Source organism: Barbus barbus (assembly GCF_936440315.1).
Source record: "Barbus barbus genome assembly, chromosome: 2".
Lineage (NCBI taxonomy): Eukaryota > Metazoa > Chordata > Actinopteri > Cypriniformes > Cyprinidae > Barbus > Barbus barbus.
The window spans coordinates 10,091,054-10,106,341 of NC_136730.1; the positions used below are offsets into that span (position 1 = coordinate 10,091,054).

Below are 15,288 nucleotides of genomic sequence, written 5' to 3' on the forward strand. Positions count from 1 at the left end.
GCCAGACTGAATATTGAGAATTATTTATCCAAGGCCCACTATTATGCCCAAATACTAAACAGCTGAAGACTTCATAGAGAGAAATAAAACATCAACAAAGAATAAAATAACTATTCTTGCACTGTTCCAATCAGAGCTTGGAGATTGTGGTCGATTCTCTGGAGATCACCAATGAGAAACTGCTGGGACAGGGTTAGAGGTGGTGCTTGATTGGTATTAGTTCTAATTAGAGAAGAAAACCACATTTCATTGACACATTTAATTTGTATATTCAGTGATTACTGCCAAGGACTCAGAGGGCAAAGTCTGAAAACAACAGGAACAAGAATAAGAAATAGCATTCAGAGTCCTTTAGACTCTTGTTTCTCAAAAAATGCTTTCATTGAGCAGGAGTGCTTGTACGCAGACCCACGGGGGGTATGTGGGTCAGGACTGTCAGAATCAGCCTGCCTTTACGCAAACTGATGGGTCTTTTGCCCCTTAAGCCCCCTTTTTCTTCCCACCTCGCCCCCTGCCCATCTCTGCGGGCCTTGGGGAAAATGTTCCTTTGGCCTCCATTAGGAGTGTACAGTGTTCCTCCCCGGCACTCTTGCCACTATTAGTCGAGGAGAGCGACAGTAATGGTGTCGAATGCCTGTGGCGTGAGGACACTTCCACACAGCAGCGCAAACTCATGCCACAGACCTCGGAGCAGCTCAACGCCGCTGTTGTGCTCTTCTGAAGAAGGTTGCCTCAGGTCTGAGAACATCTACAATGTTTATATCAGTCTCCACTGGAGAAATATATGTATGCTATTTGTTCAAACATTTCCAAGCAAACTTATACAGTTTTTTTACCTTTATATAAATGTAATGGCATTTGGTCATCATGTGTGGACAGGAACCACTGTCAAAATGTTAGAAAAAAAACAAAAAACAATACGATTATGTTATTAGTTGAGCTAGTGTTGAATGCATATGGAAACATGGAAAAAGAACAAAAAAAGCAATAAATAAATAAATGCTACTATTAAAAAGTTTGGGGTCTTGCTTTTTTTGGTAAGAAACTGATACTGTATTTTTAATTTGGTCACAGATAAAGAAAGACTTTTTAATTAACACCTGGAAATGTGTTTTCATTCTGTTTTACTTTTATGCTTTCTACAATAACTTGGGAGCCTGGCTCACATTTGAAATCAAAGGCTTTGATCAGTAGGGTTTATCTATCGATTATCCTCACGGGTCTGATCACAACAGACATCACACTTGGTGCAGCCGCCAATAGTCTGTCTCCCCCTCAATGCCATCTGTCTGGTATGGCTCCACCGGGGGGAGAACCCAATGTTGGCAGAAGTTTCCCGTTTGAACTGATCTCAGATCAAATTCCCATTCCACAAACCTCATTCTCAACCACAACAATGGAAACCACAAATCTGATCTCAGATCAGCACACAAAAACATGTTTCAGCCAAATTAAGAGGCTCATCCCATGCAAACACCCACGTTATTGAAAAGAATTTGTGACCGTCGTCTCACATTTGATGTCAGCCAGCATCATCCAAAGACACACTCATCCTGCGCTGAGATCAAATGATGCTCTGAAGTTTTAATTAAAAAACTTGATTAAAGAAACACACATTCTGCATTGAAAGAAAGCTGTCAATTTCTCATTACCTTAAATGCACACATCCAAACACACCAATAAACACTGAAAGAAAGAGCAACTGAGGGAGTTTGTCTTTGATGAAGGTGTGTAGGAGTCTCTCTTTGGAATTTAATTATGATTTAAGTTTATTAATCATTACCTTCAATAGTGGATTACATCCCAGGTGTGCTTAAACCCACATGATGTTTCAAACATCCAGGAGGATATAAGGTTGTGCAACACTGAAGACAAGTATCTAGCTTAATAAGTTTCTACCTCTCAAACAGCATAAATTAATAAATAGAAAAAACAAAACAAATGGTGGCTTTTTTCAAGTGGAAGTGCTATCTGTACCAAAAATGCTGCTCCTTGTGATTAAATTCTACAACAGGACAATGCCAACATAGCGTAGTATGTCTGGAAATGTGTTTATACCACTAATCTGCATTTCTAAACAATATGGAAACATTATTCTGAAAAAAAAATTGTGGGTTTTAAATAATAAATATGTAATAAAACTCAAATACACATAAAAAATATTAAGTCACGTTGTTAGTTACTGTTAGATCTGTTAAAAGCATTATAATTTCTAATGGTTGAAAAGGTTCAAATTTAGTCTGGGTACTCTCATATAATCTTATTTTAGGGTGCCTTCCCATTTAAAAACTCCATTTATAACTTTTGGTGAAAATGTTTATATGCAAAAAAGTCATTTCAATATTAAAAGTGTTACTTATGGGTCTGCTGCATTGATGAATGCTGTGAAACTTATTTGAAACAACAAGTCTGTGTTAAAACCTTACCAGATCTTCCTAGCATTTAATGCAGTTTCTTCATTAACATTTTAAACCATTGATTGCAGCATGATGTTGCTGATATGATGCATTTGTGCATTTTGAGGCATGATGCATTGTCTTTTTCATTATCATAAATTCTTATTTGCCCTAAACAATGAAACAGACATGAATTAGGAATATGAATTTATTTGAAAACATTGCAAAAATATAATTTACATTGCGATTATACATGAACACAGCTTCTTCATAAAATGCGCCCGTCGTTTGGACTTTCAGCCAATACGCCAAAACTATGCGGGGGCCACAACTGCAAAACAAAAAACACAAAAAAAATTATGAATTGTATATATTTTATATTATACTCGGAGGAAAAAAAGCTGTAACTGGGGTGGTATCCTTTCAAAAGGTACACCTTTGTACTTTTATTTTTAACCTTAGAGAATGCATATTAGTATATTGAAGGTATATATTAGCCCTTAAAGTGCACATATTAGCATCTAAATGGTACACATATATTATTAGCTTTTGAAAAGGTATCACCCCAGTGACAGCTTTTGTACACTTTTCAGAAAGTCTACATTTTATGAACATACTATGCATTATATTATTTTAAACTTCATACATACATTTTCCAATTCAAAAAAGTGGAGTAAACATCTTGTCCTTGTAAGACCCTCCACCACCATATCATTTGCCTCTGACTTTCCAATCAAGGCCTGACAGAAGGTGAGGAGACCTGTTTACAGGGTCACGGGCACATGATGCTATACGAGTCGACAGCCGAAAACAGTTTCAAATGAAGACGGCACTCAGTTCTTGAGACACTTACTAATTTATACTGAGTTCATTTATTTGCAATTTCGAATAAAAGTAAAATTAAGAAAGGATCATTTGTACTGCTTGTTTGAGAAAAAAAAACTCCAATACTACATAAAAGGGCAACAGTTCAAACTCAAAAAGCTTGTGGTTTTGCCTTTGGGGAAGCGTATAGGTCAAGAAATGAGACTGTATCCTCATTACCTTTAAGCAAACGCGTCCTTGGATCAGGGCATAGGGAACTGGGCCATAGCTTCGGGAATCTGTGGAATTCCGAAGGTTATCGCCTTCCAGCCACACATGCCCTCTTGGTACCTAGATTACAGCAGAATTGGAAGTCCAAAATGTTAAACCACCATGCTAACTTGAGAAAATGAGTACAATTTATTGTGATTGCAGCCACACTCATCTAAAATGATTCTTTGCCCCACTTTGAAACGCATTCATATGCAACACACCGTATTGAAACCCTAGGTTCTCCCTGGATTAGAGGATAAAGAAGAAGTTCCTAACAGTGAGAAAGTTCACATGACTTAACTGCTCATCTCAGATGGGAAAGGGATCATTTTTACTGACCGCTGGGGCCTCACACCCCCCACCCTCTTTATCCTCTCGGCGAGGGGTGAAGCCACGCCTCCGTGAGCTGCTCCATGGGTCTAGACCACGGACAGACCTGCCAGGCTGGGCCGGCAACCGAGCGAAGCCTGATCCACACTGACATCAATTAGGAATAATCTCATCACACAGGGAGAGTGGGGCTGTCAAGCCCCTAATTAAGTCCCCTCCACCCCCTCTATATGTGAGGCGAGGGTGAACAACACATCACGTTGTCATTATAAACATAACAGTATGGAGATGTCTATCTGGCACTGACCAACCTGAAGAATTTAAGTTAGTTTTTCCCCATCAAGTAAAATTCCAAAGAATCTTATGAAGAATTCCATAGAATCTTGTAGGATTTGATACTCTCAATTAGTCACACTAGATATCTAACAAAGCCGTCTCATGCACTAATGTGTGAGAACGACTAAATATGACCCATAAAGTGATTTTCCTGACCTTCTGTATTGCAAACAAATGCATCATTGACAAATGCAAAAGAATCATGATTATAAACACATATGTCAGCATGGAGTCGTCTTGCAGTCGACTCTCATTAGCATGGAAACATATGTTTGATCCCATCCACAATAAATCAGCCCGTCATCATCTGCTGTTCCGAAGTGAAGCTTTTGTCCTGTCTGTCAGCCAAGCACACGAGAAATCACACCATACTGTGACCAGACACAAATTTTGACAAATGGAAAGCATGTTAGAAACATATTATGGTTACTGTTGTTGAGATTCTGGTCTACAAAATACCTCTACAATGAATTATGCAAGTTATAGCTAGTATAGGGCTAATCTAAACAAAACTTTGCTTTGCTATCAAATATTTATTATTTTTCTGTCAAGTGAATAGAGTCCTGAAGTCATTACGTAGTTTTGAATGCCAACATGAAAGCTTGCATCGCTTTGGTTCCCTCGACAAACAGCTGTTTAACTAGATTATTGCATAAAATATGCTCTGTGACCAACAAAAGTTTATGATTCTTACACGATTTGTTCCTCAAGATAGTCTTCACAAATAAACACAACCTTTATAAATTTTAAAACCTAAATACAATCACCAGGACAAACTACACTATGGCTGCATTTCTTTAACCAACACCAAACTTTTTTATCTTAATTTAAAAATTAGTTAGAAAAGTTTGCAAGAGCATGCAACGAGGTTGTAAATATGGTGAGTAGATAAGTTTGACTGTTCAGCCTCCTCAACAAATTCTGTCGTCTATCTAGCAACTAGTTAGTAACCACCTTTTCAAGACACGTTAAAGCATAAAATCATGAGTCAAAAAAACAACAACAAACCCATTGACTTCAGAATGATGTAACCTGCAGACGTTCACAGACACGCAAACTAATGCAAGTTTTAGGATTAGTTCCTGCAGCACTGTATTGAACTATCACACATTTTCCCAGGAACATGTTGTGTTTTGGAGACATGCAGTGAAAAACAGTTGCCTAAGATATCACAGCCAGTTATTAATGTTCTATCTTTGATTGACAAATACTTTAATTACTCAAAGGCATTTTACAAATAGGAACAAACTAATTACCCTGTCATGCTAAAGATTAGTTATCTTGGCAAGTGATTATCTTGATTATCTTTTGTCTTGGCAAGTATGTTTCTTTCTTTTCAAAAAATGTTTATGAAACATTGATATTTCAATGTTATTAGATACCACAAAGTTACAAATCTGACTTACATTAGCATTACTTAAATTATAGAAAACATGTCACATTTTCTATCAGCTACAAACAAGTATAAACAAAATGAGCATTAGAGAAATCAATAGAGTACACAATTAAATGCAAGAAGGAAGAGCAGTTACCGTATGTTCAGTATGTTAATACTGCTATGACACCATCGCTATTGAATTAGATTAGCATTTTAAGATTTCATACTTGAATCACTTTTCATACATTTTAAGAGTAGAAAGAGACTGCATCAGTATACTGCGGCCTTAATTATTTTGCAATTCTGACATTGCAATCGGTTTAGGATATAGCTAGTACCGACAGTGAGCAAACTTCTACAATCTTGGGTTCTTGTTCACCTGAGGATTTGTATTTCTTTACCTTAAATGACTGCAGTGACAGGCATTTCATTCTCTCCTTTCTCTTCATCACTTGCTCTACTCATCTGGCACTAACACTAACAGCTTCGGGAAAAATTACAGGCCAGAACCGCACATAGTCAAGGTGAAAAAAACAAGTGATACAAAAAAAGCAATAACAGCTATTTCAGTGACAGGGTGGCTATGCTCTCTCTGGACCAATAATAACTGAGAAACAAGCATTTGTTGTTGCCATAAGGTAAACGTTTTACCCAACGAAGGTGAAAGCATGTGAAATTCAAATGCATACACCTTGAGAGTAAACACAATGATTAATACAAAAAAATATATAGTAAAGGACTTCAGAAATTGTCTATGGGTTGATGCTGATGCCAGGTGAAGCTGATGCCAGGTGCGGTACAGCAGGTACTCACATAAGTGTGTGTTTTAAAGATGTCAGATGGTCCACTAGTGCAAACTTTGTCCCCTTCCAGGCCGATCACTCGTTTACAAATGTTCATTTTTGGATCAAAAGTACTTTTGGCTATTACAATATCCCCTCTGGAAGAATGTAACAGGTGAGGTCAAAATAAAGCAGATATACAAAGATTCTGCATGACTTATATAATCAATAAAAGTCAAATAGAAGCTAAAGTAAGCATTTCATACTCACTTTTGTATTCGACAGAGGTGGCGGCTTACTCGTTCTGAGAAAACCACGTCGTGGTTAGTGATGGTGGGCTCCATGGAAGGTCCTGAACACTGTTGTAGGTGAATTGTGGGTAGAAACAAACTTTTATATGTATTTCTTTTACTGTCAGTGGGAAAGCTTGGACCAAACAGCTCCACGAAACTTACCGACACAAATTCGCCGATATACTCAAAGGCACAGTGAGCGACGCAGCCATACTGGACAGTGTAACCGACAAAGCTAATCGTCTTCACAAAGAAACTGCGAAACATCCTGCCAGTCTTCAGAAATGCTGAAATTAAAAAAAAAGAGTCTCCATTTAAAAACAATTATTCTCAACCAACACTGATTTTGCCATAAAGGTGATATTGAGCACATGTACTGATTTGTTTGAGTTCTAAAACAGGTTAATGAATATGAAGTCTGAAATTAAAAATTAAATCTGGTTTCAGGAAGAGTAACAAGAAATTACCGGAGTGGAAATGAAAAAGGGATAATACAATACTGCAGCTTATTTATCTTATTGTGAGAGATTCATCCATGCATACGTTTATTTTTTAAAAAACAGGAGCTTGTCATTTTTAGTCAAAATATCATCACCTGCATAAAAATTAAGCATGTGTAAATTATAGTACTTTGAGTATCTTATAAGGCATCTGAATGGCTGGTTGAATTGATATAGGGATATATCCACCAGACACTTTTCACTGGTATTTCATAACATCCTTGGAGAAGATTTTAGCATGCTAACGGTTTTACAAAATAGTATACGCTTGTATATTAAAAATCATTTTCAGCAACTGAAATAAAGCTGAAATAACATAAAATATAAACATTACATGACAAATGTAAGCTAAATCAATCTTAGAAAAATTTGAAATAACTGACATAGGTTTATAACTGTTTAATAACTGACAGAAGACCTAAAGTTATAAATTATATTAATAACTACTATAACAGTATAAATAATACTAAAATAACACGGATGTATGGTAGATTCAAGGCCCTGAATTTAGAATATAACATCATATTACCATTTTTATTAATTATTGTATTACTAGTTCTAACCCATTCTTAATGAGAACCACATCTCTGGAGCACATGCTCTAACCACTACACTGCAACCCCAAATGAACCTTAAATCTGTATGGAAATTCTCAATTGGAAATCTCACTCAATGGCAAAAACTGATGACACAGGCCTGTGCCAGAGGGTCGAAAGAGGGTTTTAAACACTTTGTCACTGAGGTGGTGTTGGTGGGGAAATGCACCTCACACATTTAATGGCTAACGGTTAAAACTGTGAAACCAAAGTGATCATTAGAGATGGTGTTTCATTCTCGGGAGCCTCTACAACCCATCAACAAGACACAAAGAGTGACCCCTGGGCGTCTGACCCTGTCTCAGACAACCCAATCTACACCTGTGGGAGCAGGTGATGGCGCTAGCAGGCACAGGTTCATCTCCTCAAGCTGAAAAAAAAGAGAGAGTTACGCTATGGCCATAGCAACAGAACATGAGGTCTTTTGTATGTCCTCGCACCCCAGCACTTTAACTGATAAAACTGTGGTTCGTTGTCTGAATAAACAGTCCATCCTCTTTCAAACTATTGACTTTTCCTTGGCTATCAAGCTAGCAGCGTGCGTGAGTCAATAAAGGTTGTGTTTGGATGTCTGTACACTCTTAAAGGAATAGTTCACCTCATATTTACTCACATCAGGCCATCCAAGATGTAGATGAGTTAATTTCTTCATCAGAACAGATTTGGAGAAATTTAGCATTATATCAATTGCTCACCAAAGGATCCTCTGCAGTGAATGGGTGCCGTCAGAATGAGAGTCCAGCTGATAAACCCATCACAATAATCCACAAGTAATCCACATGACTGCAGTCCACCATAGTCTTAGAAGAAACAAAGGCATCAAGGCATTTTAACTTCTAGCCAAAATCCCAGTCCCTAATCCAAGCTTCCTCCACTGAAAAAGTCTCCTGTTGTAATCTCCCAAAAAACATACACCTAAATATTTGTTTAGAACTGTTTTCGCCTGTAAACTGTGCTTGATCTGTGCATATTTCGCTTCTGTTTCAAACAAGACAACTTCTTTACTGGAAAAAAGCAATATTATGGATAAAGGACTCCTTATTTTAACCAGAAGCAATGGTTTGAAGTTAAAGATTTCTTAATGATGGATTTGTTTATTACAAACATGCAGATTTTCTCTACGCAAGATGTTAATCGATGGACTGGAGTCATGGTAATTAGTTGTGGATTCTTGTGATGCTTTTATCAGTTGGACTCAAATTTTGATGGCACCCATTCACTGCAGAGGATCCATTGGTGAGCAAGTGATGTAATGCTTTCTCCAAACAAACTCATCTACATTTTGGATGGCCTGAGGGAGAGTACATTATGAGCAAATTTTCATTTTTTTGGTGAACTACTCAATTGAAAATAAGGGTTACAAAAGAGGGTTTTTGTAGCAATAGAAGAACCATTTTGGGTTCCCCAAAGAACCTTGTGTTCAAAGGAAAGATTCTTCATGGAACCATCAATGCCAATAAAGAATGTTGATTTGTAAGATAGTACACATCCTCAGAACCTCACTGGGCAGAGAAACCGCTCAAAGGATAACCCAACACTTCAACGGTGTGACGTTTGCCAGTTTTCGAACTGCTTTCCAATAAGAAACTCTGAAAATCAAGCTCTTGCACAATTAGAAAACAAGTCTTCAGAACAACAACTTCACTGGATGTCCAATGAAGGATAAACCAATCTTTTCTCTTGAAACAAACCAAAAGTATTAAGGCGACCCAGCCATGCAGAAACTGAACGAAACCGAGCCCTATCCCAAAAGCCCCTATTGCCTCGGGAATGACATCTCCAATATGGGGCGGAATTAATCCTCCTGTCCCCCACTTCCTCCATCGCAGTCCCAGGCCAAGTGTCAGGTGTCTGTCTCCGTGTGTCATGGAAAGTGCTACACCTAATCCCATTACCCACCAGCCATCTCCTCACCCCATACCTCCGTCCCCTGCTCCTCTCTCTTTCCATTCCAGTCAGACATCGAATCCACACCTTCAAATCCTCATAATTACGTCCGATACCCCCAACACAAACAGGGTGTACGAGAGTTAGCTGCTCTACCCAAAGTCCCCCTCCGTCCAGGGATGTTTCTGCCTGACTGAATGTAGTCGTATCTCAGGGAGGCAGTGAAAGGGCCAGCTGTTGTTTTGCTTATCAAAATCCAGGGTGGGACGAAAAACTATTGTTTCTGAGCTGTTTTCCCTGGCACAGATTCTTTGCCTAAACTATAACATATATGCTCACCTAATAAACCTCTATAAAGTATCTTTTGGGATGTACAATAGAGTAACCGTTAGCTACAGTACTAGGGATGAGCAAAATGAAATATTTGACTAGGCAGTCAGTAGCCTGAATGACTAGTAACTAATCGGTCTTAAGGAAACCCTGTATAATTTGCTGCTTTTGGTTCACCTAGCCCTGATCTAACAAATTTTTAGAAGGCATTCACATAAGTTCAAAACAGGGTTCTGCAGGTGTATTTATCTTCTTAAGAAACAAAACACTCAGGAGGTGAGGCTCTCAAAAAACAGCTTATCAGTTATCTGTTTGAATGGCTTTATTCATGGAGGGTGAGTTTAAAGACTTCTGACAGGATTTTGCTGTGTAGACTGCTAAATACTAAAGCGTAGCACACTGCCAGCAAACTAAATAAAGCACTGCCTTTTTAAAATAATAAAAAAGATATATAAACTTACAAAAAGGGGACATTATGATTTAAAAAAAAAATATTAATATAATTATATTGATCATAGGTGAAAGTATGAGTATAACCATTTATAATGTTACAAAAGATTTTCAATTTTCTTTTGAACTTTCAATTTATCAAAAAATCATGAAAAAACTCAAATATTAAGCCGTACAACTGTTTTCAGTGTTGATAATATTAAGAAATGTTTCTTGAGTTCCAAATCAGCATCATAGAATGATTTCTGAAGGATCATGTGACAATGCTAAAAATGTAGCTTTGCATCACAGGCATAAATTCCATTTTAAAATATATTCAAATAGAAAACAGTTATTTTAAATTATAATAATGTTTCACAATTTTACTGTTTTTACTGTATTTTTAAATCAAATCGATACAGCCTTGGTGAGCATGTGATACTTCTTTTAAAAATATTAAATCTTGCCAACCAAAAACTTGGAACTATAAATAAAACTATTGGACAATAGCCAACTAGTCCAATTTAACACCATTCAGATTCTGATAAAAACAAAGGATTTTGATCCAGAACTTTTTTCCCTCTAGTTCTATCCATCAATTTCCTTCAAACCGATTGGCTCTCTCTCATTCTTGTCCTGACCTCAAGAGACTGTCTGTCGCGTTCATAACGCAGACCAGCTCGGCAGAATGTGTGGCGGAGAACACAGCATCCCCAACTACGTCTAGTCGTCCAATCACCAGCACTCTCACTGTTGTGAGCGTCCAGCATAGGTGAGGATTAAGGATTTAGCATAATAAGATTACACGGCCAGTGAATGATATCAAGAGACAGTCCATATGCGGCCGCCTGGTTTTCCACTGGCACCCTGTGTGTGTGAGAGAGAGAGGCTGGGTGAGTCAGCTGCTTGGAATCAAATGGAGTTTAGCCAAAACCAAACAGACCGTCAGACAATTGAGATTAAATCTCTATTTCTGAACATTCCCCTGTGTGTTCGGAACAAGCACTATCTGCCACATGATTCCCTGGGTGGGAAGTGACAGAACCAAAATGAATTTTATCTAACAATTGGATAATTAACTCCAAGTCTCCCCTTAATCCAGGATTACACAGTACAATGTATATATTTGCTACACAGTGTCACATAGAGCATCTCTGGAGAGCCATCTGTGGCCCCGGACCTCCAAAACCCATAATGCAACAGAAGGGAGAAAGGGTTCCCAGAGAGCTCAGAAGCAGGTGGCATCAAAGTGCTCTTTTAATCCTATAAATCTGATGTAAAACAAACTTTTGAAATTGAACAAATCTCTTGAGACAGAGCTGTCATCAATGTTGTTTTAGCAGCATTTAATCTGATAATAGATTATTTACAGTTTAAAATCTGGCTCCAAGACTTTGAATTAAGATTACTATAATATATTTACATGGCAAATGCTTTTCCATTTCACGTGAGAACTTGCCAACAAGTAAGACAGTAACTAAAAAGAACAACAAGTACTTTGAAAAAAATAAAACAAGTTGTTGCATCTTAAACTCAGCACCGTAAAAAAAAAAATTGAACTTCAGCAGATTTTTTAGTTTTCTCAATTTGTTGTTTTAAGTTTATAAAGTTGAGAATCTCCTACAAAAATAAATTGAGAGAACTCAAAAATCTGCAAAAAGCTAGTTGCCTTAAAATTTTAAGTTGGCTCAACTTTTTTATTTTTAACAGTGAGGACATGGTCATTGAATTATTATGGCAGGTGAAGTAAAAAAAAAAGTTGTGAAACAGTATTTAACTATTAAAATACGTGAAATAGTTCAAAGGATCCTGCATATAAATCCTCAGATCCATCAGTCTATGCAAAAACGCACTACCTTAGTCTCCATTTTATTAACAATGAACTGGAAATTTTTTTTTTCCTGAAATAACAAAACTGAAATTAAAACAGCCAAAACACATTATGTGAGACTTGATAATTAAGAACTTTTCAGCCTTCAAAACTTTTTTTTTTGCACAGTGTCGGACAAATATTTTCGAAGGCTGAAATTTTAGTGCACACTTAGGCACATATAACATTACGATAATCTACTGCACACATAAATGTATTACTTAGGAAATCAAATTATATATATTTTTAACACCAGTCAAAAATTGTTTCAAATATTGCAGTAAAATACATATTGCAGTAATATCCCTTTAAGAGTCCGTTACAATTAAATATATACCGTAAACACCTGCTATACAAAGCAAAGTGTGCAAACACCAATTCAGGCATTGAGACTGATGTCACACTTGTGTAAAGGTCACAATGACTCCATGCCACCATCTAATGTGCTAACACTCCGCTGACCTCCTGAAATAGCAAAGAAAATAAACAGCAGCCCAGGTGACACTGGAAAGTAGGCTGTAATTCTGAGCACCATTGTTCATGATTGCTGGACATTCAGAATGAAAATTAGTACCAAAAAAAAAAAAGGTTAAGAAAACATTTTGTATAATGTTTAATGTTATATTGAAAACATATAGTATAAATATATTGTATTAAATATATTAAAAAAAAATAAATGCATGTGTTTCTTACATTCTTGCACCAAGGCTACACTTTTTGGATCGCTTTTCTATTTTAATATATTATAAAATGTAATTTATTCCTGTGATGGCAAAGTTGAAGCATCATTACTCCAGTCTTCAGTGTCACATGATCCTTCAGAAATCATTCTAATATGCTGAAAAATCTTATTTCAAACTTTTGACTCGTTGCATATATACTGCACTATAAAATATTTTTGTTTGTTTTATTTTTTTCAGTTTCTGAATGGTGATACTGGGATTTAAATTATGTGTAAACGTTGACATTTTAAACTTTAAAATACCCTGAGGAAAAACAGAAGAACTCAATCCCAAGGCCTGCTTCACAGCTTCTTATCACAGCCCATCTGATTTTAGACATACATGAGGAGCTCGAGGGAGCTTCTGTGGGACTTAAGAAGATTACATAGATTCGAATAGTGTTAACTAAGACGGCGTTCCCCCGAGAACCCAGATGGAAGGAAGCTGAGGAGGGGGGGACCTCTCTGATGTTCTCGATCTGTGTGGCAGAAGGCAGCTGAGGGTGGCCTCGCATTGCTCTCTTTGTTCTCATTGGTCCTTCATGTCCAGTGAAAGGGATCGGAGAACCTGGAGATTTGGTAATCGGGAGGCTATCAGCGCAGCTATCAAAACAAGGCTGGCACCTGGTTGGTTGATGGAGGACAGATGTCTGCATGCATGACATAAAGGATGCCTTTCTCCATCACTTGATTTTTACAACAGTCCAATGGAAATCAAATGAATTTTAAAAGGCAGATAATGATTAAAGTCAATCACAGAGTCAATCCCCATAAATATGAACAAAAGCGAAGCAATTTCAAAGGATTCTGAGCTAGTTTTGTAACAACGACGTGACATAAATAGACTAATCTTTATTGAAATGACCTTTGACTGCAGTCTGAACCCAAGAGGGAGCTGAAAGGCAAACAGATCTTATCGGATGTCCCAAGTTAGGCCTTCTGTTTTAGCTAAATGCCTAGCACCGATTTCTTTTTAAAATTAGCCTGTTTTGTTTTTACGTTATGGATATCTTTGATTTCATATTGGAAAAAATACAGATTAATTCAGTTTTCAGAGCAGAGCGTAAAATGACCTTCCTGTGAGTCACAAATAATAGTAACCACAGCCCAATAATTGTCCTGGCCTCCAAGATTATTACTTTCCTTTCAACACTAACGCAAACAAACCTTCCGCAGATGACAATCTAACTTCCCTTCTGAGCAATGCCACTATATTCTTAACCTCAGATTGTAGTGGCAGAGAGAATCACATTGGGGAAACCCAAACAAGCTACTCAGGAAACATTTGACATGTTATGACTGTTAGTATTAGCACTGTGTGGAACAATCAGATATGAGCTGATAAAGCTGACATTATAAAAATAACATAAGCGATACCAGCATCTCTGGACAAACGTTAAAGGGCACCTCAACAATAAATGGACCTATTTAGAGCATATCTAACATTTTTATGTACAAACAACTTTTCGGAATGGCCAAAATATCATTGATAAGACTCAGCTGACACTCACTTATACGAAAGGACGCATTATATTATCCCACCTATAAATTAATTACAAGTCTGTAAATATATGGATGTTAAATACTGATTTACATATGTCTTATTACGTGAGAAACTACCACAACAATAAGGAAATTGGTATGGGTCAAAGACGAGACGTCCCATTTTGGTGCCCACATCAAATTAAATTGACAAAATATTTCTATACGCAGAAAGCATATTAAATGCAAGTATGCAAATGTCTACTTTAATGTTTCAAATAACTCATATTTTGAAAATAAAATGTCAAAATATGAGTAAAATCATGTTCCATTGTCACTCAGCATAAAATATATTTTTATGCAAAAATTAAACAACATGCTTATACTTATTAAAATATAGAAATATACATTTTTCAGGCTTTTAATGAATACAAAAGTTCAAAACAAACAGTATTGGTTTCAAATACAAATCTTTTGTAACACTGTAAATGTCATATTTGATCAGTTTAATGCTCTTTGCTAAATAAAAAATATGTATTGATCTTTAAAAAAAACGCGCTTACAATGACAGATTCAGTATTTACAATAAGGTTATGAAAGAAGCTCTGATCTAAGTCTTGTCTAAAGTACAAGGGCATCATGATTTTTGTGTTATTATGGCTCAGGTAGCAGGATATACATGATCTTATGTAATTAAAATAAACGCTACAGTCATCTGAACAGTAATCCTACCTGATTCATGTTCTCTGACAGCGAGGTATTTGTATTTCTTGATCACACCTTCACTACGCAGCTGCAGTCAACCTTGAACTCCATTGCATCATCGTCTTTGAACAAGTCTCCTTCTGATTGGCTAAGAAAACAGCAATTCAGTCGCTGAT

The 15,288-nt window shown here is 36.9% G+C and overlaps 1 protein-coding gene across 2 annotated transcripts; it reads right to left on the bottom strand.

The window, feature by feature from the left end:
- Positions 1-2,590: 2,590 nt before the first annotated feature.
- On the bottom strand, positions 2,591-15,239 carry LOC306880777 (mitochondrial inner membrane protease subunit 1-like). 2 transcript variants are annotated; one of them, XM_079434537.1, is made up of 6 exons: positions 15,140-15,239; positions 6,755-6,879; positions 6,570-6,658; positions 6,331-6,457; positions 3,441-3,551; positions 2,591-2,727 (listed from the first exon to the last, which is right to left on the bottom strand). In XM_079434537.1, exons 2-6 carry the CDS (start codon positions 6,857-6,859, stop codon positions 2,665-2,667), a joined length of 495 nt encoding a protein of 164 aa, XP_079290663.1. In that variant the 5' UTR covers positions 6,860-6,879; positions 15,140-15,239; the 3' UTR covers positions 2,591-2,664. The 2 variants fall into 2 exon arrangements, with proteins under 2 accessions (XP_079290663.1, XP_079290662.1); XM_079434536.1 differs by lacking the exon at positions 2,591-2,727 and having other exon boundaries at positions 3,194-3,551.
- Between the last annotated feature and the right edge of the window lie 49 nt (positions 15,240-15,288).